General features: G+C 34.3%; 1 protein-coding gene across 1 annotated transcript in view; it reads left to right on the forward strand.

The window, feature by feature from the left end:
- Positions 1–21,999, forward strand: part of LOC139701582 (ankyrin repeat domain-containing protein 26-like) — a 60,231-nt gene extending 38,232 nt beyond the window's left edge. Inside the window, exons 5-9 of the mRNA XM_071600681.1 lie at positions 135–365; positions 2,331–2,427; positions 7,705–7,778; positions 20,981–21,731; positions 21,800–21,999. Of these exons, the coding sequence (XP_071456782.1) occupies positions 135–365; positions 2,331–2,427; positions 7,705–7,778; positions 20,981–21,731; positions 21,800–21,999 (1,353 nt within the window). The remainder of the gene's footprint in view (positions 1–134; positions 366–2,330; positions 2,428–7,704; positions 7,779–20,980; positions 21,732–21,799) is intronic.
- The last annotated feature ends 3,707 nt before the right edge of the window (positions 22,000–25,706 follow it).

Consider the following 25,706-nt stretch of genomic DNA (forward strand, 5'->3'; position numbering starts at 1 on the left):
CAAGCTCCAGTGACGTCAGCTCTCTGCTATGGCGGGCCCCAGGCTCCTTGCTGGGGTGTCCGAATCGGGGGGTGGGACTGGACTCTCTCTGGTTGGTTTCAGCTCCTGGTCGCCAGAAGGTGGGTGATCTCTAGCCGCCCAGTCGCACTGTCGGTCTCCGGCGGGCGGGCGGTCTCCAGCCGCCCAGTTGCGTGGGCAGCGGGCAGGCTGTCGCCAGCGGACGGGTGATCTCTAGCCGCCCAGTCGCGTGGTCAGTTGCTGGCGGGCAGGCGGTCTCCAGTTGCCCAGTCATGCAGCAGCGGGTGGGCTGTCGCCGGAGGGCCTCTCGGCAGTTCAAACTGTACTCTGGGCCTGCTGTTTGCTGGGTGTGGAGGGTGGCTATTGGGAACCCCGGCACTCTATTGTTTTGATTTTTTCCGATGGCCCCTCCCCCAGCGCTGGCAAGACAGGTTTCGTTTTCACCGCTGATGGGTGGGGGAGTTGGAGGTCAGGTGTTGCTAGTTTTCCCCGCGTCTTTATGCAGGCTCGTTCTGATAATCCCTTCCCCGGAAAGCCTAGGAGAGAATTCCCTGCTGTATGGTAGATGGGTTGAGTAACACACACCTGTATTATTGTTGCAATCTGTTAGAGACTGGTGGTTGTTACGTCAGCTCTCCAAGATGGTGGCCACTGGCTTCCTTGGTGGAGTTTCTGTTGTGGGGGATAGAACTGGACCATTTCCTTCCCCGTCTGAAATCCCGAACTCAGCCCTGGGCTCAGTGAGGGCACAGCCGGCAGGATTCCACAGAATCTGTAGCAACGCTTCTCTCTGCTTGCTGGTAGCTTCTTGGTGGCGCCCCGCCATCTGTAGCTGCGGGGCGGGCCGTGCAGATCAGTCAGCCTGGATCTCCAGTCTCACAGTTGGCTCGTGTTTGAGACTCAATTACTGGACCTCGGTGCTCGAAATCCTTCCTCTAGGTTTCAGTGCATCCCCATTTTGCTGTAAATTCCTAACAAGATAGTTTTTTTGTCATTCTAACTCGTTATTCACCTGCGCAGTGACGCAGTACATGGGGTGTGATGCACTCTATTTGTGCCCATCTTGGAGTCCCTCGAGTAAGCACTCTGATTCTGCTGAGAAGAATCTGCAGTGCACCTGTCCTCCATTGACATCTCAGGCAGAATCCAACTGGATGAAACTCATTACTGGAAGTTAAAATACATTTTTTTAAGATTATAGATGGTGTGAGCCTACCAGAGAAGAGTTTCAACCTAGCCAGTTTTTTTCCTGAAAACTGCTGCAGTTAAATTATTTTATTAACTCTTTTATAACATATGTTTTCGTCTAATCTGTTCATTGGCTCTCTGTAATTGCACTCCACTGCATGCCCTTACTCAGGTTTACCAAACACACACTAGTTGATTTGACTCAAATTCAGGGTGTAGTCAGTAACCACTGTATGCATCTACATATAAGTTTTTTACCATAGTATAATATTTTGTAATTTTTTTCTTTGTGGAAACTGTATTGGAAAAGAAAGAAAACTTTTTAAAAACCAGTTTATCATTTTATTAAACTAGTTTTCCTATCAGTAAAAGTTTCACCAAAAGAAATTTAGATTTCTGTAAGCCTTTGCTTCCCTGAATAAAACAGTGGGAACAAGGCTTCTTTTCTATTTGATGTGACATAATTCAGTCTCAACACAAAAAGCTTATAATTAGATTGTTTTAAATGTTTAATGATGTGTAGCAAATGTGTGTGTATATATATATATATATATATATATATATATATATATATATATATCTTACACTTTATACATGTTATATAGTATATATGTTATATATGGTAGAAGGTCCTCTTATTTTTAGTGGTAATTTATGAGTAGTGTTCGGTGTAATGAAGTTACTTCCTGATAGAAATATGCACATCAGTTAGTAGTTTTCTCTCTCTCTCTCTCTCTCTCTCTCTCTCTCTCTCTCTCTCTCTCTCTTCTTTTAGCTGTCAATGGACCTTTGTTTTATTCATTTATATGCAGTGCTGAGACTTGAACCCAGTTCCTCACACATGCATGGCAAGCACTCTGCCACTGATCCACAACCCTAGCCCTCGTGTTGATAGTTCTCTATTGTTCTTCTATCCTGGTTTTATAGAGTTAGTAGACAAATGAATATAATATTTGGCTGATTTGCAGAGTATATATAACACTGTGATATAAAATATTTCAATTTTTAATGTGCACTTCTCTAGTTTTTAAATCTAATTCATTTCAAATCTGGAAAATTAGGGTCTCCTTAGAATACTGATTAGGCAATCTTCATATAATTCATTAGTTGTTTAATTTTACCAGACGACTATCTCTCAGATTCTTCCTCAGAATAGTGTTGGTCATTCATTTGGTGATGCACATCAAAGAGAAAAAGATGGTATAAATGGACATACAGAAGGTAAGAACCACTCATTATAATATCATTGGATATAATGCATGTTTAAAACATGAGCACTAGTATGATTTAATAGTGGAAGAAATGAAAATAATAAATAGTATGGGAGTTGAAATAGTGTATCTTATGAAGTTACAACCACAGGGCAATTTGGAGTGGTCCTAGAGGAGCTCAGTTATTAGGTCCAGACCTGCTGAAATTGGAGGAAAGTTGGGACATAAGAAAGGGGAGAGAATTATTCGGAAATGAAGAATGAGAAAAGACTATAGACAAAAACAACCAAAAAAAGTAAGAAAGAAAAAGAAAAAAATAAGCAGATGCACATTGATGATGGCCTGATAAAACATTCCTTGGAAAGATTATGACTTCTAATACATCTACAAATTAGAGTACAAAATAGGGAGAATTTTAAATAGGTGAAATAAATGGCCAGGCACATGTTGCATGCCTATATTCCCAGTGGCTCTGGAGGCTGAAGACGGAGAAATAATTTTTATTTTAAAGCCAGCTCAGTAACTGAATAAGGCCCTCAGATATTCAGCAAAACCCTTTCTCTAAATAAAATATAAAAAGTGATGTGGATGTTGCTCAGTAGTTAGACACCCATGGGCTCAATCCCCAGTACCAATAACAAAATAACAAAGCAAAAAGAAACAACAAATAGGCATGTTAAGTTAGAGGAATTGGTAGAAGATTAAGCATGCATAAGAACTCTCAAATTTTATTCAATCATATGTTGGGGACCATGTACAAAATGTATGTTTTGACTCAGCAGGTCTTTGGTTCTACATCCTGAATACATTCAAAGATGCTTCCAATGCTCCTTGATCCACAGACTACATTCTAATTTGCAAGAGCAGTTGAATGAATTGCCCTTTAGAAAATCTAAATTAAGAGCCATTGTGTCTTAGTTCATGGCATAACTATATTAAATTACAGCATAAATCTTGCTTTGTTTTTCATTATGTCTGTTGGCAAAGGGGAAAAACAAATGGATGAAACAGAAATCGTATTTTTTAAAATATTTTTGTAGTTGTACACAATAACTTTATTTATTTATTTATTTATCTTTCTATCTATCTATTTATTTATTTATTTATTTTTATGTGGTGCTGAGGATCGAACCCAGAGCCTTGCACATGCAAGGCAAGCACTCTACAGCTGAGCCATAACCCAAGCCCCCAAATTGTATTTTTTAAAGATTTTTTAAGTTGTAAATTGACACAATACCTTTATATTATTTATTTTATATAGTGCGAGGATTAAACCCAGTACTTCACATGTGTTAGACAAGCGCCCTAAGACTGAGCCAAAACCCAGCTCCTAAAAAATTGTATTTTTAAGATACAGTTACTGCATTGGGAAGAAAAAAGTAGTGGGAATAATCTAAATAACAACAACAACAACAAAAAGAATCAAGACTACAGATCTAGAGATAGCTTTTAAAAATCAAAGGGAGGGGGTAGTGAGGAGGGAGTAAAATTAGCTAGGTAATTTTGAAGGTAATAATAAGGAGACTGAGGTAATGCATTTCAGCTGGTTTCACTATATTTGCCTTCAAACAAAAGTGAGAATTACTGGTCCAGAGATGGTTTTAAGCAGGGGAAACTGTTAGAACTGGGGCAACCAGCCACTTTAATTCCTTTGCTGCATAACTACCAAGTATAGGGAAGAATGGATATCAGTATTTGAGATCAGAAACATAGCATTTAATAAACATGGGGCATTTTTAAAGACAATTAGTTTTTTTCTTTAATGAAACCATGGCTTTGGGCATGCTAGGAATGCACTCAATTACTCTGCCAAGTCCTTTTCTCTAAATAGCTAGTATTCTGATATGACAGATATTTTATGAAAATCTTTGAAAGTCTAAGAAGTTATATCAAACAAGGCTCATTTTGTAAACAGCAGACTCTTTAGGTTAATTTGTTGAATACCAAAGCTGTTATTTTTTGTATATATGCTAATGAATTTGAAATATAAAAGGTTATTCATGTCTGATAATTCTTTTACATTTCAGTTCACTTTTCCCCTTTGGATTACCATATATTAATATTTTATGCTTATTAAAAATTATTTATTAGATACAGTTCCTATGTCTTCTCAAATGAATGAATCAAGAAACTTAGAGTGGCTCAGACCAGAGGATATATTAAAAGAAGATACACCACTGTCCTCCATGGGTATGGAAAAATGATTATTTTAATAAGTGTATACCAAAGCTGATCATTTCTCAGAACTTTCCTCAATGCAAATGAATTATACTTTCCACTTGAAAGTTATCACAACTTTGGACTTACTATATTGTAGGACAAATGGAGGAACAGGATACATACCTGTAATAAAGTTAATTAAATGATTGTGATAGGCTACATTAAACATACCTGCTGTTAAATTATTTTCTTTATTTTATATATTTATGCCCCAAAGTTTCTCCTTTGCTCCTCTGATTAGATATCCCCATTCCCTCAATCAATCCGCACCTTTACTTGGTATGTGTGCATTCCCTATTATATTTGTGGTAATTGGAACTGTAATCTCACTTTTGAAAACCTAACTCTATGCTTAATTAAACTAATATTGGATGTTCTTCTTCAATATATTTGAATCATGCTGCTGTACTCAACAAAAAACAGCAAACACAGAAGTCCAAATGCTAAAATATTATTTATCAAAGCTAACCCATGGAACTTGACTCCATGTCAATTCAGCAGGAAGGTGTGGGTGATTTTGTCATATTCATGTTTTGTGGATTGTGTATCCCTTTTGCTTTTCAGTATTTCAGAATTTCACACATCCTGTTGTGAAGGTAATTATAAACTTCTATATTATCTTGAATTATTAACTGTGTATAGTATAAAATGTACAACATGTATTTAATATCTACTTTCCAAACCCATACAGCCTATCTTAGACAGGAGGTGTTTTCTTCAAAAGAATACAGTGGGGACAACAGAAGAAAGGATATGCAAATCAGGTAATATATATACACATACATACATACACACATACATACACATTCCAGTGTCTATATTGGCATACAAGTTTAAAATTACATCTTTAAAGTCACAAAAAAATGATTTCTAAAAAAATCTTTATCTCAGACATTTTTAAAATTAAATTTCCCAGAATTTTTATACCTGTTAGGTGAATTATGAGGCCCTATTTTCCTCCAAAATTTTATAAAAACTTATTGCATAGCTGCCAATAATTTCCAAATCTTGGGAGATTAAAATAAAAATATGTGTCTGAACCCAGAGATTAAGCATAGTGTGTGAAATAAGACCCAATTAAAATTTAATTTCAATTCTAATATAATACCCACTTTATTGAATAATTACATTGAACCCGTGTTGTACTTTATGCAGCTGTGGATTCTATGTCCTTCATCAGTTTTGATTATCTCTGTATTAAACCATACAAAGTATTATTGTGTATTCTTTATATTATTCATTTTCTATAAAACTAATAGAGTATTTTTAGGAAATTACTCTTTTATGATTTTTATTGATCCAGAGTTGTAAATTCAAAAATACTTACACAAACCACTTTATATATTCCCTCTTCATGCTTTTCTTTCTTTTTTTGTTTGCTTTTGTTTTTAGTTTACTTTTCAATGGTGGGGACTGAACACAGATACTTTGGCATGCTAAGCAGTGGCTCTGCCACAAAGCTTTTTCTCTTATTAATTGGAAGTTTGGGTAAATCCAAAATTCAGGAAACTGACCCCCAAGCACTAAAATGAGTCCCTTAACATACAAAAATGAGAAATTCAAATATTACATGGTAAATCCAAAGAACTTAAACAGTTGGTGTGTTTTATTCTACATGTCATTTGAAAACTTGTGTAACAGTACAGAGCCTCTTATTCCAGAGACCCAGCTTTGTCCTTTATTACTTAATGGAACTTCATTCTACACTGGTCCCAGAAAATGATATATCCTCTATTTTTCATGGAACATTTTTTTTTTCCATTCTGGCCTGCTTCCCTCTATTTGGCACACCTGCCACCTTCTTATTCATTTCTGCTCATGCATATGCTCTCCACACTCATCCTATCTTCAGCATTTGGAGCCATCTAGCTACAATGCAAATGTGATTATAAACCTCTCTAGAAGATAAAAGGTCAGCTTTTAAAATTACCCAGAAATCTTTCATGAGTTCAGCCTAACACTTTATCCTTTCCCTTAATTTTACTGTCATCTTGATGGCTCCTCACCAATCCCTATATTTTCAGACAAATACTGACCCATTTAATGCTTCACTCTGTGTCTAGCTACAGCCTTTTAAGCTTTCCCCATTTTCTGCCTCTTACTGGTAACCTCATTCCTTTAGTCTCTGCTGAATCCTAGCTCTAGGAAAGCCATTATTCCTGGCACATTTTTACTCTATTCTCATAGGGAATATAATAATTCTCGGTTCAAATATACTGTTGATGTTAAGGTGATATAAATGATGTCTTAAGTTCAGGAGCCAAAGGGCTATACAGGGGAAGGAGTAATTTACAAGTCAACTGGTAGATATTCAGTTGAACAGTGGCTGAAATGCTGAGATACATCAAGGGGTAAAAAGCAGTTTATGACAAGGAGATTGATAATCATGCAGGACTGAACAGACTAAGTCTTACAGAAGAACACATTTTTTAGAGTAATGTAGAAAAACTTTGCATATGCAAGATGTTCATTGATAACAGTAGAGAGAGTCTAAGTCACTGTGGAAATGACTACTGATGAATAGTTGTTTTAAAAAGTTACTGTTATGGGGAAGATAATACCAAATTGTGTGTATCCCCACATTTCTATAGTGTTTTTAAAATTTAATTCTGGCAAATTTTAATTCATCTTGAGTGGATATACCTTTGAGATATTCTTGTTTCTTAAACCTGATGATATATAGTGTCTCCTCAGGTAGACTGTTGAAGTTTTATACCACTAAAAACATTACCTGAAAAAAATTCTCTACTGGGTACAGTGGATCACCTCTAAACACAGCTATTGGGAGATTGAGACAAGAGCATGGCAAGTCTCAGGCCAAAACAAACACTTTAGAGAGACCCAGTTTCCAAAAATAAACAAATATACAACTCTGGCAAAGCTCTTGTCAATGTTGCAATGTTCTAGGGTTAAATCACTGAGTACACACAAGTATACCCCACCAATAAACAGTTAAAGAGGTAATAGCACCTAAAATTCAAGCTTATTATTACTTTTTATTTTTGGCAGACTATCATTCTCTCTAAATGTTCTAAGTTGTTTACGTAAATCTACATACATTTTTCAGCTGAACCACTTTGGTTCTCATCATCTGAAGAAGAGGAGGAAGGTCTTGATGACACCAAAAATAAGCAGCCACAGGTGTGTTCACTCAGATATATATTTTTAAAACTTCTGATTTCTTACTGTATTCCTTGTTTTAAGAAAGTCAATATGGGCAAATTTGATTACCTTTCATAACAGTGGTTTGAAATCTAAAGATGATAATTTAATATTGAAACCTAATAGAATTTAACTGGTTATAAATCTGAAAATAGCATTAAAATTCAGGATAACATGTAGATAAATATTATCCTTGTGATTCGGGCAGAATTTTTTCTGAATATTATTTGGGTTTAAGTGAAATGTTCATAAACCCATGTGTCTGGTCATAAATTTATATAAAACAATATTGTAATTAAAACAAAGAAAAAATAAAAATACCTATATCAGACATTCTTGCCACTACCTGGGATGAAGCACAGATGGCAGACACAGAAGTATGGGAAGTGGAAAAATGTGCAAATTTTTATGGACTGATAACTAAATTCATAGGTTTTTAAAATATTCTTTGGACAATTTGGAAAGGAGAAGGGAGAATAGACACTGAGAAAAGCAGAGAGAATACAGTGAGTAAATGAAGGAGAAAGGGCTTCTTCTCATCATTCAGGTTTGGGAACATTATTGGGTGGAAAACTGGCTCTATTATTGTAAGGCATTTGAAGGCAGGGAAATGAGAAGCAGACTAAGTGCAGACTCAGACTCTCTCAGACTCTAATAGATCATCTGTGGGGATCCCTATTCAAAATGCATACTCCGACTTACCTGGCCTGCACATCTATGTTTTCTTCCATGTAAGGTGATTCCAATGATCACTATCTGTCAGCCACCATGTAAAGAGGTCAGGAAAGGATTTCCTTTTAGCAAAACTAAATGCAGAGCCCCTGGAACATCAAATGTAATAAAGTTATTGCATACATCTAGTTTTTATTCTGATCTTGTCTCTTGGCAAGTGATAAGAACTAAAAGTATAGAATTTATATTTCTTAGATCTAATCCTTAAATTGGGAATTAAGAAAGAGTGGTGGACTGGGGTTGTAGCTCAGTGGTAGAGTGCTTGCCTTGCATGCATGAGGCACTGGGTTCTATCCTCAGCAACACATATAAATAAATAAATAAATAAATAAATAAATAAAATGAAGACATTGTGTCCATCTACAACTAAAAAAAGAAAAGAAAAGAAAAATAAAGAGTGGGGATAATTCATAGACAAAATGGAAAATATAAAGAATCAAGACCAGAGATCAAGATGTTGCTTTTGAAAAGTTCCTGGGAAGGTGAAATGTGGAAGAAACAAAATAAGTTAGCTGGTTAATCTTGGAGGGAATGATGGGGAAACTGAGAGCATGCAATTCAGGGGCTATCAGTGTATCTATCTTTCACAATATGTGAGAGATTGTAACTTGTCCATCATTTGAATCATGAGGGGCTTGTAAGTTGAGGAAAGATTCCAGCCATGACCATATTTTCTCCATACCTATCAGACATATTGCTTGCTGTGGATTAAATTGAGTCATTCTGAGGAGCAAAATTGCATTTCAGAATCATTCGTGGTTTTTAATGACAGCTCTGCTCTTTCTCTTCTTTCATCCCTCCCTCCCTCCCTCCCTCCCTTCCTTCCTTCTTTCCTTCCTTCCTTCCTTCCTTCCTTCTCCCTTTCCTCCCTCCCTGTCTTTTTTCCTTACATAATTACTTTCTGAATTTCTTTCCTATTTGCCTGAAAATAAAATTTTGATCATGGGCATTCTAGAAATTCACTTCATTACTGAGCTACATCCTCATCCTTCAAAAGCTAATTATAATTTTTTGATAGGCCTGGCCTTTTATGAATACACTTAAAACACTGGCAAGTCACAGCAAACCAAACTCATTTGTAAACAGAACTCTTTATACAGTTTACTCTTTGAATATCCAAAATCTTTGTCATATATGCGTGTGATTTGTGTGTAATAATGTATTACTGTTATCAGATAAAGCTGTGCTCTTCCATTTCAACTTTCCTTTTAAATTTTTATGTCTCAAAAATTTAAACCAATCAAACCTTATTTCTTAGATGTGGAAACTATCTGTTCTCACACAAGGGGATCATGAAAATCTAATGTGTTTAAACCAGAGAATACAGGAATAGAGGATGCACAAGAGGAACCAGCATCCCACCTGAATATAAGAAACCAACAATAGGTGTCATAGCTTTCAGTGTCAAAATATGTATTTCAACTGACTCCTTCAGATATCTTTGTTGAGAAATGAACCTAACATTTCCCTGGGATCTGAACAAAGCTTTGGCCTTACTAAACAAAAATGAAAGGACAAATTCAGTAAATATATACATATTTAAAATTATAAAGATTAAATCTTTTCAATAGTATTTCAGTAAGATAGGTTCTATGGCTTGTTTTTGTTTTGACTTCACCTTTGCCATTGAATCTCTTAGGGACCTTCTTTGCTTCTCCACTAAAGGATTGTTGGATTCTCCATCAGTCTGTATCTTTGTATTGGTATATGTTTCCTTGTCTGTTTTATTTATGGTCATTGGACAAATAATCTCAGGTTTGTGAAATGAACAGCATGTTTCACAAAACCTATTCACAAAATTCTTTTGGCAGATTTTAGTCACATGATTGTTCTCAGCCAAACCAGCCAGCACAGAAACCCAGGAGATAGCATAATTTTTAGCACATCTGAACCATAGACCTCAGATGTATGTGGAGGCATCTGTAATGTATGAGTTGTTTTGTCCTCTTCAACTTTGCTTGATTATATACCCCTTTTGTTTTTCAGCCTCTAATGATTCATCATGGAAAGGATTAGGCAAGTTGAAAGAAAAGACAGTCAAATTGGGTAAGTTTTACATTACAACACTTCAGGGAACACAATGTTAAAACACTTGAAATGCTACCAGTTTTTCTCACATGCAAGGTGGTTTTCCCAAAGAGGTGGGAGGATTTTCCTCACAATGTCATCATTAGTCACAGAAAATTATCTCTCCTCTGTGTTTCTGGGAATATCCCCTCAATTCTGAATTGTTTCCCCTACATATCATACTATTACATTCTCCCTATTTCCAGCCTTTGGAGTGAACTAGCTACCAAGCATCTCTTTAGAATGTGAAAGGTCAACCTTCTGAAATTTCTTAGAAATATTTCCTGACATGAGCCAAGCCTCATGCTGTATCTTTATACCTTTCCTCTGCCTCAACTGTCCTCTGGCATTAGGCCTCACCTATCCCTTTATTCTGAGAAAAATCCTGACCTATTTCATACTTTTCTCTGTGTGGGCCTACAGCATTTCATGCTCTCACCATCTCCTGCTCTCTGACTACTCACCTCTCACCTGTCTTTTTGAGGGGTGAGTAGCCAGAAAAAAACACCATCCCTGGGGGCACATTTTCTCTGCCTTCTTAGGTCATTTTCTCTGACACTTCAGCTGGTCACATTATCTTCCAGACACATAGGTTCCCCTTTGCCCTTCTTACCGGAGTCACACGGGTATAGTCTAACCTGCACCAGTTTTTTCTACCTTCCATCAGGCACAGTGTAGGTCCCTTCATAGGCACTTCCAGGATCCTCATGTGTGTGTGTGTGTGTGTGTGTGTGTGTGTGTGTGTGTGTTGTTTAGAAGAACTGAATCAAAGAAACCACTGTTGCACTCTTTCTGAGGATGGCTATGGCTTCAGCACTCCCATCACCCATTGAGAGAAGAGCATGCTTTTTAAGCACCAGTGCATAGTGCACCTTTGGTCAGATCAGTTTAAGCAATATTTTTGATCTCAGGTTTCTCCTTAGCAGGCCACATCATGGTACAACTTAGAATGCAACTTCCTCTTCTCTCCCCCTTTGTCTGAGGCAGATATGCACTGATATTTGCATGCAGGTTGTAGGCTTTTTTTGTTTATGGTCCACAGATTACTGAATCTCTGGACCTTTTCAGTGTTCAGAAATTTTAGGGATTTGAATAAAATCCCTCTTTCACTCACTTTGCTGAGAAGCTCTTCACCAACTCTTTGGTCTCCATGCAATAGTGCAGCTTAGAATGCAGCTTACTCTATAGTATCATTTTCCCAGAATCAGCCCTTCTTTCCATGTGTATTTTCAAGCTTGTTTCTGAGCAAATTTCATTGATCTTGAGTAGACAAATCTTGGCAATATTGTTTGCACTGAACCTTGTATCCTGTCATGTCTCTATAAGATGTGTGTTGAGGATTTGGATCAAGAAAAAATACTCCCTGAGAACTCAATGTTTGTTGGGTGCAAATGGGTACATCTTTATTCACAACTACTTGGAAGTCCAAGCCTTGAAGGATGGCTGTATTCAGTCCACTCAGAGGACTCCTGTTGACAATTAAAGTGGCCATGGGATAGAACTAAGTGGTAGAGTATTTGACAAGAATGCATAAGTTTGTGGATCCACTCCCAAGGTGTATACACAAACAAAGAAAAAGAAAAAAGAAAAACTGTGGAAAGTTGAAACCAGTAATTATTCACCAAATATTAAACTTAATTGGAAATCATATTTGGGAATATTAAGTTGTTTTGGTGTTACAATTACCCTTTTCTATTTGGATTGATGTTCACTCTTTCTAATGAAGTTCTAAGGAATGTGAGTAAATGTATTCATTTATCAGCAGAGACTCATATTGACATGACTTCAGAGGAGGAGCACAAAAGTTTTGATGATGCTCAATGTACCCAGTCTCAGGTATGCCAACATATAAAGCATTTCTTCCTGTTTCCTCTTGTTTTTATTTTTTGAGGAAAGTAAAGGAGGCCAAATGAAAATACCTTTTAAATAGTTTTTTGGAATTCAGGTATTATATATTACTAATTACATCTAAAACCACTCTGAACTGGTTAGAATCTGAAAATAGCATTAGTAGTCCTGCCAACTTATAGCTAAATTTACTATGTAATGGAGGCAAAACAATTCTAAATGTTGCTTGTGCTTCCAATTGCATAAACATTTTGAAAAATAAAAAGTTGAGACTAAAATTGAGACTGACGAATAACCACCTGGGTTATGAATGGTAATGGTCACTGACTGCGTTCATGTGAAAGGGTGATGTTGTCAAAGGCTCAAAATTCTAGTGAAAATCAGTAGTTATTTGCTACAAGTTTATATATATATATATATATATATATATATATATAAACTTTACATCCTGGTTAATGTTTATTTGTTTTTTTTTTGTTTATTTTTAATTGATTTTTTTAAAGTAAATGACAGCAGAATGCATTATAATTCTTATTACACATATATAGCACAATTTTTTATATCTCTGGTTGTGTATAAGGTATGTTGACCCAATTTCTGTCTTTTTATATGTATTAATTTTTTTTCCCTGTGGTGACCTTTTCATTTTGTTTCTCATCCTTGCAGAAAATTCAGTCAATATGTTGAATAATTTTATCAAAATGTCTTAGTATATTAAAGAAATGTATTTGTGTGCATTAATGGGGGAATGATGGAATTTAGAGATGCTGTCTCATCTTTTTTCTCACATTTCCAACATTCCTGGTGTGAGATTTAGCACACATCTAGATTTATTTTATTTGGCTGGCTTATGTAGGTCCTTGGGTTTACAGCTTTCCCTTTGGGATGTATCCTGGGCAGGGGCCATATCTCAGTGTCAAATCCCCAACTGAACAACTAAGTCTCATATTTTCAAACAAAAACTTTGTTAGTTCATTGTTTAAAAAGTGTAATCCTATTTAATATGAAACATACTCCTCAAAATTCATTAAAATAAGACTTGAAAGCCTTCTCACATTTGATGGTGAATGCAAAGTCGGATGAGTTACAATGAATATCATTCCTCCCGTCCTTTGGGGTGTATACACCTTTGTTAGCATGTTGTCAAGGAATGCCTTTTCTATGACATCCACCCTGATTTTACCAAATCAGGAGCCATTGGAAGATAAGTGTTCAGCTTCATCTGGAGCCCAATGCTAAAACACCCTATGGAAAGTATGACTGCTCAGTCTGTAGTTATCTACATGTTAGTTAGCTGCTTTCAAGACCAAAATTTGGGTGATGTCTAAAAGAGTGATAGTGAAGTCTTCATGCAGCTCATTGGGGTCCTTTATTTTGCAGGTATTTTCTGAGGATCATCCACAGATGTGTGTTTCTCACTCATCTGGAGAGAAACATCATAAAGCAAAAGAGAAAGAAGATGGACATGTCCATGGTAAGAACAACATATTCTAAACAGTTCTTTGGATAGAATATTGATTTATAACATGAGTGCTGATATATTCTAATACTGGGAGAAATGAACCTAGTAAACAGGGAATAAAGAAAAAGCAAGAAAGATAAAGAGTTGTCTCTCTCAAGACCAAAGTCCAGAAGCAGGTTATAGTGTGAGTGTCCCTCTTAGTTTCTGTACAAGACAAGTATAGACCACAGGGGAGTTGGAAAACTTGAATTTTTATGTTGGAAAGAATAATGTTCTTCACATTCTACCTGCTTTCTGTTCATTTATCAGTGTATTTTCATTTTCCTCAGGGAATCTTTTCTATAGATCAGATTTATGTATTAGATCACAAACCTCTTTTCTAATATCATCTGTCTAAAATTATAATCATCTTTTTTGTGTGTCTGTCTTCTCAATTAGACTTTAAGCTAAAGAAAATAGGGATCTAATCTCATCTGCTATATCTTCAGAGTTCAGCATATTGTGTCATATGTTTTATGCACTCATTGCTTTAGTGTATGAATAATGCATGTGAAATATACAGCATTCGTATATTTAAATTAGTCACATATTTTATTTCTATCTTCTTTTTTCTGACAGATTCTGTTAGCCTGTCAAAAACCCAGAAAGCAGTTCTATCACTTCAAAGAATAATAAAAAGCAAAAAAAGTCACTGCACACAGTGTTCACTACATGTTAAAAAAATGCACAACTGGAAAATGAGATTCATGAGCTAAAAAAGAGGGTATCAGAGTTTAAGCAAGAAAATATAGAATTGAAACAACAGCTCCACAATTTGAGGTATTATATCCTAGATAGAAAGAAGGAGTGGAATCTTTTCCTTTAATCCAGTAAAATAAGAAGGACAAAATTTTTTTAACAACTGCCTCATCTGTTAGCACTTTGCAAAGGAGAAAACGTGAATAAATTATAAAATTCTTACAAATATGATAGCATATTATTAAATGTGATTACTTCTAAAAACTAAGTTCATATTTTTCCCCATCACAATTTTAATGGCTCTATGGAACCCCATCTGCTAGTAATCTATTTATTTAACAAGCATAATTTGGGATTGTTATTTGTTTATATTTTTAACTTTTTATTACAATTAATATTTCAAGAAATATCATTTATAGAAAAATCATTTCCTACTCAGATACCATGGCATGTGCCTATAATTCCAGCAGCTTGGGAGACAAAGATAGGAGGATCAAAATTTCAAAATAATCCTCATCAACCTAGCAGCAATGTCCTAAGCAAATTAATGAGACCTTGTCTCCAAAAAAAAAAAAAAAAAAAAATGAAAAAGACCTTGAGATGTAGCTAAGGGATTTAGCTTCTGTTTGTTCAATCCCTGGTACCAAAGTTGGGGATGAGAAGAAAAGAAAAAATAATAACTTTCTATATTTCTCTTTACTTTTGAAAAAAAAAATTCAATATAGAGTTATTTGGTTAAAGTTGGGAAACTTTAAAAAGATTACAGGATTTTTAAATTTCTCTCAAGAAAGTTTGTATTCCACAAGTGAGGCATTTTTCACTGCCCTGAAACATGTTATTATACATTTATAGTTTTTAGGCTGATTTTGGGGATCAAACTCAAGGTTTTGTGTTACTAGTGTGATGTGCTAGTGCTGAGCTAGACACTCGGCTACACTTCTAACATTAACATTCATTAAAAAATGAAATGAAAACAGATTATTTTTTTATTCAAATTCATTCTCATTCATAAATTTGTTCATATTTCTATATTGAAAGGACATATACTTTTTATGTTTTTTAGGTATACATGACAGTAGACTATATGTTGACATAAATTTATTTTTGTTATGTCTTATATTCCATTGTGTGTACACACACACACACACACACACACACACACACACACACACATTTTTGTATGCATTCATCTGTTGTAGAACATTACTCTTCATTATTGGATTAAATATTAGGTCCCATCTTGTTCAAAAATGGATTTTGAGTTTTTTGTAAAATACATAATGATCAAAAAGTAAGTTGAGAGTGTTACCATAAAAGAAACATAAAAAGTATAATAACAGGTATTAGATTATTTATCCCAGTTCACGGTTATAGTAACACAAAAGATACATATTTTTATATCTTTATTTTATTTATATGTGGTGCTAAGGATCAAACCCAGCACCTTACCCATGCTTGGAAAACACTCTACCACTGTGCTACAGCCCCAGCCCCAAAAGACACATATTGAAATAAGAATGTCTGAATATGCTGTTACACTGTAAGCCAATTATAGGTATACCTGACATATTTTATGAAGATAAATTATATTACTACTGAATTCATAAGTTTGTATATAAACAATGTCTTTAAAACTTATTTGATATGAAATTATCTTTTTAACTGGGGAGGACCTATGATTGTGCAAAAAAAATTACCTTAAACTTGTCAATTTACCAAATCATTTCTAAATTCCTTTTCTGTGGTATCTAAAAGATTTGCTAGTAACAGAAACTTATCAAATGACAAAACAATCTTTTATTATTGACTTTCAATTATATATGTTTTACACAAGATTAAAGGAGAAATTTAAAATGTTAAACTAGAAAAGCTTCAGAGAACATAGAATTTTTATTAAGATACTAAATCAGCATACAAAGAGCCACAACATAAAAAGACATTTTTGGTTTTTGGCAAAAATCAATTAAAAGGCATCCATATTAACTTCAGATATACCTTAAAAGAAGATGAGGTGAAGAGAAAAAATGATGATATGTTACATGAAAAAAAAAATAAGAACCCATTAAAAGAAAAAGAAGCAGAATTTAACAAAGAGGATCAAGTGAGAAAGCAAGCTGAAATCTCTGTTTGTACAATAGATACAGAATTGGAGACTGCAAGAAATCATTTTAATCAGGTAAATGAACGTTCAGTAAAGTTTCAAATTTTTACTGTATTTCATTTGAATTATTTATAAAATCCCTTTAACTTATTGTATGTGGCCATGTTTCACTTAATGATGGCAATGTGGTCTGAGGAATGTGCTGTTTGGCAATTTCACCAACATGCAGTCATCATGTGTGTGTACTTCCACACACTTCAGACATCTCCCACAATGCCATGAAACACAGACTTATAGGACCTCCATTTATATGCAGTCTGCTGTTTCCCAAAGCATGGGTATGTGGGGTGTGAATTATTATTTTGATTTAAAACACAATGTTCATTATTTGGCAATAAAAAATTTTAAATAAAAGATCTGACAAACCAGAAAAAAAACCCACAATGTTATCTGACTCTAAAATTAAATGATGATATTTATGACAAAACTAGTTACAGCAAAATTTAGCAACTGTTAGTTGTTCAGCATTTGTTTTCTGAATGAAGAAGTTTAGTTTAATCACTGACATAAATACAAATTTATGTGTTTTATGTTAAAATACAAACTAAATATCTATGCACCTATTTAAATCATTTTTTAAAAAGTGTTTCACAATTATATTTCTGTGTGCATTTAAGAAATTTTTTTTAATTTTTTAATTTTTTTTAAAGATAGAGGGAGAGAGAATTTTAATATTTATTTTTTAGTTTTCGGTGGACACAACATCTTTGTATGTGATGCTGAGGATCGAACCCGGGCCGCACGCATGCCAGGCAAGCGCGCTACCACATGAGCCACATCCCCACCCCAAGAAATGTTTTCACTCACCCAAATTTATCTGTCATTTGTGCAAGTGAAGTGTAAGACATTTACTCATAAAGAATAAATCTACCTTTTGGAATTATTTTTTAATCTTGAAGGTCCCACTCTTAAATTATGCTTTTAGACTTCTGTCACCTGCTGATATACAGCCAAAACCTTGCTGAAATAAATTTGTAGATTTTAGCAGAACAAAATGAAACCTACAGACAATTTCCATGAGAACATAATGCCAGAATTTACAATATGAAATTTCAGTAACACATCTTTGCAAACAAAAAGAGATAGACATGTGCAGAAAGGAAATGTTTCCTGAATTATTTTCTTCTGTTTTCAAATGAGTGCGTGTGTGTGTGTGTGTGTGTGTGTGTGTGTGTGTGTGTGACATAGTTAAACAGTAAATCTATTAATCATGGGAAAGTATAGAGGGTTTTAAATCCATATATTTATAACCATAATTTACATATTTTGGAAGTGAGGGGTGCAATTTTGTCCCATTGAATTAAGTAATGTTCTTAATTCAACTGTATTTCTCTGCAGCAGTCCCATGATGACTTTCAGAGTAGCCTTATAAAGAGAAAAGACTTTTAATATTTTCCAGAGGAATAGATGATTTTTCTATGATCTCAAAACCCTTGCTTCTAATAGTAGATCTTCTAGTTTGGGGAAGTGACTTTACTCTCTTGTTGTATTAATGTGCATTACTACTCCCACTGTTAAGTAAGGAGGAAAAGTGGGGCCAGCAAATACTCTGGTTTTGTAAATCATTTTCTCACTCTTGAGAAGAGAAACAAACACTTTGCTTCAAGTAATCTCCTACTTCAGTACAAAACACCTTTGGAAAAAATGGCATACCATAATATATTCTTAGAAATAAATTACTGGTAAGTATTTGTTCCTAATACATAAGATCTGTTTATTTCCTTTATTTTATATTGACTCATGTTTCAATCTTCACTGAGATGAAACAAATGCTACTGAGTAGAAATCTCAGGATTTTCTGAGTAGAGTCTTACACATTTTGCCTTATTTGTCATTTGTATTTTGAAACACAGGCCTTCTTTGGTGTTTATCCATTCATAGGACAGAAGTAACTGGCTTTGTGGATGAGCACTAGAAGCAGAGGCAAAAGACTTGGAGAAAAATCATGCAATTTGCCTATGTTTTTAGCCTTGTGCTCTTTTTCAGAATTTTGATACATTGTTCATTGATATAGATCATGTGTTTAATGCTGTTCCTACATTTATAATTTATCAATAGATGCAATTCTCATTCCCAGCTACAAAATGTTAGAAAACATAATATGCTAGGAATATTTTTAGGAAAAGACCTTGGAGAACTTTTGTATGTCTCAGTAGATGTAGAGCTAAGGCTCTTACTATGGTCTGGTTGAATACATGAGGTGTCAGATTGCAAACTTATTCTTCTTAAAGTTAAGTGTTCTTTTATTTGCCACTGAAGCCATCCCAACAGATAGGTACATAATAAAATATTTGGAATTTTTAACTGTTTAAAGGGTAGATCATACGATCCTAAAAGTGGATCAACAGAGAAATAGTGAATTCTAATTTTTATTTATTGTTTTTAGGTAAACATTACAATAGAGTTCTTTTGGTGTATTACACATTCATAGCATACAACTTCTTCTATGTAGAGTTTTTCTGGTCATGTATTCATATGTAAACATAGGAATGTAATGTCAGATTCATTCTACTATATTCCCCTCCCCTCTCAGCCCTTTATTCATTTTTGTCTAACCAACAAACTTCTATTCTTTTATCCTCCACCCTTATGTGTGTTAGCAACTACATGTTAAGGAGAATATTCAGACTTTGGATTTGGAGGACTGGATTATTTCACTTGGCATGACAGTGTCCAGTTCCATTCATTTGCCAGCAAATGCCATAATTTCATTCTTCATGGCTGAATCCATTGTGTATATATGACACATTGTCTTTATCCTTCCATGTGTTGAAAGGCACCTAGGTTGGTTCCACAGCTTAACTTTTGTGAAGAGCTGCTATAAATATTTATGTGGCTGTGTCACTATGTTATTATTGGAGTATACACTGAGGAGCAGAATAACTGGGTCAAATGGTCATTCCATTCCATGTTTTGTGAGAAATCTATATACAGCTTTCCTGAAAAATTGCTTGGTGCAATGTATGAGTGAATCTTTTCCCCACATTCTCACCAACATTTATTGTTACGTGCATTCTTTATATCTCAGTGTAGTTTTAATTTTCATTTTTCTAATTGCTAAAGATGTTGAACATTTTTTTCATATACTTGTTAACTGTTTGTACATATTTTTCTTTGAAGTGCTTGCTCAGTTTTTTTTTCATTTATTGATTGGGTTATTTTTTGTTTGTGAGTTATTTTTTGAGTTGTTTATATATTCTGGAGATTAATGCTCTATTTGACATATCAGTGACAAAGATTTTCTCCCATTCTATATGCTGTCTACTCACATCCTTGATGGTTTCCTTTGCTGTAAAGATACCACCCCATTTATTGATTCTTTATTTTACTTCTTGTGCTTTAAGTGTCTTTTTGAGTAATTCAGTTCCTACACTGACAAGATGGAGCGCTGGGCCTGTCTCGTCTTGTAATAGGTCTAGGGTCTTTTATCTATTATCTAGGTCCTTGATCCACTTTGTTTTTGAGAAATAGGGGTTAAATTTATCCTACGACATATGGGTTTTCAGTTTTCCCAGCAAAATTGGTTGAGGATCATATCCTTTCCCCAATGCATGTTTTATAGTGTGTTTGTCTAGTATTAGATAACTATATGTGTGGGGTTTTCTCTGTCGCTTCTCTTCTGCAAAGTTATTTTTTTTTACATTGGCAAACTAACTAATCACTTAATCTATTCTTTCATTCTGGTACAATGCAGATTTTTTCAATCTTTAATTTTTTTCTTTTTTTATAACCAGGAATTGAACCAGGGTGCTCAACCACTGAGATGCATCCCAGCCATTTATTTATTTATTTATTTATTTATTTATTTATTTATGAATGAGTCAGGGTCTCACTGAATTGCTGAAGACTGGCTTTGAACCTGTGATCCTCCTGCCTCAGCATCCTGAGACACTGTATTACAAGCAGGAGCCCCTGAACCTGGCAGTTATTACATTCTTTAAGTTGTAATTTTCTTTTACTCTCATAGATCCACCTTCTTGAATTAACTTTTGAACTCTTGGGAATTTATATTTTTATAAGCTCAGAAGTTTACATCTAATTTTTCTTCTGTGGGTATCTATTTATTGAAACCCTTTCACCATATAAATATACAGGTTTTTCTTTAATTTCAGTGAAAATTATGAAACATCATTTTATTGAGTGCTAGCTAAATGTATTCTTGGTTTTATTTAGGTTTCTCCTAGTGATGGGACAGAGAACAAGCTATTGCATAAATATCACAAGAAGAAGGATGAGGTCTCTATGAAGAGACTGGGAATGGACACAGTAAAATATCAGAACCAGGAAAAGAAGTGCTTTGAGAATACTGAAATTTTAAGAGAAAAGAATACCATCCTTCCATGGACACAAAAATTGAATGAGGAAACACTTATGGAAATATTTCAGGACAATGAACAGTTGGGTATTTGGAAAGTTGAGAGTACATTGCAAAATTTCACACCTGAGAGTGAAACACAAAGCACAGAAAGACCAAAAACAGATGTCAAATCTCACCCTGCCAGATCTGGTCCTGCTCCACCCCATCATGGTGAAAGTCCAACACCAAAAAGAAATCTAGAACTTGCTTTCCAGAGAGGCAGAGATAAAGACTTTAGTTCACAGGAAAAAAAGAATATTAATGTATCTAACCTAAACGGTAGTAGTGAGATTCCTTCCCAACAGGTTCCAAAGTCTGAAGTAAAAACAAGTGACCTAGAAAACGAGCTGCATCAGACAAGAGTAATGACTTTGGCTACAGATCAAATAAACAGACACCTAAAACAAAGACAGTGCCAACTGAAGGAGATGGAACACAGGTATCAAAATGAAGAAAGAAAAAGGAATGAACACCTCAGAAAGCAGGAAGCTTCTAAAGAGAAGGTATCTAAACTACAAAGAGAAACTACATTGTGTAAAGACCAATTGCATGACTATCAGATCAAAGGTGAAAATAAAATAGATGGAATTATTAATGTCCAATCCCAATTTTATGATGTTATAAAAAACTTCAAGCTCGGAATGACAGATATCGTCTCATGCTGGAAAACAAATATTTGGAATTAATCAATGAAACTAATCATTTAAAAGAACAACTGGATCAATATGGAAAGGAGAAAGCAGAGGAAGTAAGTATCAAGCAAGATATCTTTATAAAGAGTCTTCAAAGGAATACTCAAAGTGATATCTGCTTATGGCTAAATGTTGAATCTTGATGAATATAAAAATGTAGATATTATGAATGTGTTTCTGTATCAACACAGAACTACAACCTGTTGTCCAGCAAAAATAACTTAGACCTCATTTGCATCACAACCAATCTGTGTTTGAAGTGCTGAGTATTCCAATTTCCCTGCTCTGATTATTACACACTGTGTACATATTTTAAAATAACTATAGGTACTCATGTGTCAACTAAACACAAAAGACTTAGTTAAAATGAATTTTAATATTTAAAAAGGAGGAAATTTTTAAAACTTGGTCCTGACAGACCCTTCAATTTAAGAAATTGTTTCTTATAAAGATTTAAGAGGTTGAGTTAAGATTTTTTTGTAGGTTTATATGCTGACATTAGTAATATGGTCTCAATAATGCTGAAACAATATCTAATTTGGGTGCTATTAATTCAACCCAAAGTTTGCACATGCTAAACACATGTTCTACCAATGAGCTACATCCCATTACTGAATAACAATTTTAATGTCTTCTTGTTGCTATACTTGATGATCACAATGAAACACATAATGGAAATGCACATACCTAGTTTCAAATAAATTAGTTACTTTTACAGTTCATTCCAGATTTTACAGTTGAACTGAAATGTAGATGCTGTATTTTGTAATAGACTTTCTTCAGTATATTTTTGTATATTTCTAGTTGGTAAATTTATTTTTAGTCATTTAAGTTTAACATAAATCTGAAAATAACTGTCCTGATATTTTTTTGTTTTCATTCATGTCTTGTCCACCTCTTTAAAAGCATCTATTTGTCATCATCATAAATTGGGACTAATGTGGTGAATTGCAGCAAAACCACAGTTGATTTCATCTGTAATTTGATGCATATATTCATGATAACTTGCTAATAGTTTTCTTCATTTCATGGCCTAATTCCTATTATATAGTGAGTTTCAGTACAAAGATAATTGTAGCCATCTAAAATTCATTAATTTGGCACTGAACCCCCATTTCCAGACTAATGAGGGTGGCAGGGTTTATGTAAAGCAGGAGTGGTGTGAAGACCAGTGAGAAATCTAGGAGATGTGGACAGGTAGTGAGGTGGAGACCAGGTTATCTAGCATCTCCTTTATTCTTTGTGAAAGTATATTGGAATTATTTTAGCAAACCTTTAAAGATGTGAGGATGTGGAGTATTAACTTGAGTCTCTAATAAGAGAGGGATAATAACCTTTGTAGAATTCAACACTACCAATGAGACCTGTGTAACCATTTTTGATTGAGATTTCAGTAGTGTGTTAAACATTGCAACTTATCAAGAGCAGTATGTAGAGATACAGGGCTCACCCTGTTGTGTAACGAACGTGATAGTGACTAAACAGGAGTACACAATCTTCTATTTTCTTAAGGGAATTCAGAAATAAACCGAAGCTTACTGTTGTATGTAGTGATATTTTTTTCAGAGTAAACATCATTATATAATAATAATAATAATAATAACAATAGTAATAATAATAATAATAATAATAATAATAATAATAATAATAATAAATTTTTAAAGTGAGCTGAGTAACAAAATCATTAACAGAAATATCAGGTAGTTGCGAGACATCTTGAAAAACAGCCAGCTGGTACCCTGAAACTACAACGTGTATCAGAGTCTTCTCTAGAAGATTTAGCACATTTTCACATAAATTTAAAATATAAAGACAGGATTTAATGAAGAAACTAAGACAAATGACAAGTCAAGTATGTAGAAAATTGAACAAGTCATCTGTAAATCAACACCTGCTTAAGTAATAAAAGTTATTCTGGGATACTAATTTCAATGAACAGCTTTCTTTATATTTTCATTATAATTGATCTTATTATATTTGGGGATCTTTACACTGCACTTATTTCTTACACTTAAAATTTTCTTTTAGAATTTTTCTTTCTCTTTCAAAATCAGCATCTTTCATTAAACTATCTAGTCTAAGGAAAGCTGAGACTTTTTTCTATAACCCAGCAGCTTTTCATGCTGTCTCTCCTTCCATGGTACAACAAGGAAAACTAAATTAGAGGTACTATTTAATAGAATGTTTCAGGAAAATTTGTTATTTTTACTTCATTTTTGTGCATCTATTCAAAATCTGCAAGTAATTACTAAATTGACTTTAAAAATGTGTACAAATCTTTTTATGCTTTTCTCAAAATACAGATATGTTTTAGGTTTTAGACTAATTATTGAAAAACTTAGTCTATTTCTTTATTTTTTTTTCTTTTATTTTAGATACATTATGAAGCATATAAATATTTGTATTATGTCTGGACTGATATCCAAACTAGACAATGAAAAATGTTAGCTAAGTTTTTTTCAGTACATCTCTTAAAAGGCATTTTTATGATATATGTAATGCACCTGACACCAAATTCACCCATATAACATGTAAAATTCAGTGTCTCTTAGTACATTAACAGAGTTCTGTAACCATTTACACAGTCAATTTTAGAATATTTTCATGTTCTTGAAAAGAAACCTGGCACCTCTTAGATGTCAGTTTTCTAATCCCTACACGTCCAAAGTCCTAGAAAACTACCAATATATTATTTTAGTAATTTACAAATGTAAAAAAATAGTAATTTTATTTATTTTTTTTAACTTTAGGCAAGCCTCTATTTTATTTTTACGTGATTTTTAAATTTGTTTTAATTAGTTACACATGACAGTACAATGACCTTGACATATCAGACATTTGAATCACATGGGATACAATATCTCATTTTTCTGAGTATACAGTTTGCAGAATCACATTGGTCATGCATTCACATATATACACATGGTAATAATAATGTCCGTTTCATTCTACTATCCTTCCTATCTCCCCAGCCTTCCTCTCCCTTCCCATCATTTCTCTCTACCTAATCTAAGGTAACACTATTATTTTTTTTCTCACAGCTTCATACATGTATTTTGTATAACAATGAAGGTCTCCTTCCACCATCCATGCAATTCCCTTTCTTCCTCCTTTTCCCTCCCACCCCTCTTCCCTGTGTAGAAATAATCTTCTTCCCATGCTCTTCCTCTCTTCTCCATTTTGAGTCACCCCCCTTATATCAGAGAAGATATTCAGCATTTGTTTTTCTGGGGATTGGCTAACTTCACTTAGCATAATCTGCTCTAATGCCATTCATTTCCCTGCAAATGCCATGATCTTATTATTTTTAGTGCTAAGTTATATTCCATTGAGTATATATGCCACATGTTTTTATCCATTCATCCATTGAAGGGAATCTAGGTTAGTTCCACAGTCTAGCTATTGTGAATTGTGTTGCGATAAATATTGATGTGGCTATGTCCCTGTAGTATGTTGTTTCTTATAGTTCTTATTAGATGTATATGACAGTAGATTGTATTTGAATATTTACATTCATAGATTATAACTTCACATTTTTATATTTGTATATAATATGGAGTTACACTGGTCATGTATTCACATGTAAACATAGGAAAGTTGTGTCAGGTTTATTCTACTGTCTTTTCTGTTTCCATTTTCACTTCCATTCCTTTTGTCTATTTCAATAACTTCTATTCTTTCCTCCCCCATTCATTACTGTGTGTTAGCATCGACTTATGAAAGAGAACTTCCAGCCTTTGGATTTGGGGGATTGGCTTATTTCACTTAGGATGATAATCTCCAATTCCATCCATTTACTGGCAAATTCCATAATTTCATTCTTTCTCACAGCTGATTAATACTCCATGGT

This window comes from Marmota flaviventris, chromosome 13 (assembly GCF_047511675.1).
Source record: "Marmota flaviventris isolate mMarFla1 chromosome 13, mMarFla1.hap1, whole genome shotgun sequence".
NCBI classification, from domain to species: Eukaryota; Metazoa; Chordata; class Mammalia; order Rodentia; family Sciuridae; genus Marmota; species Marmota flaviventris.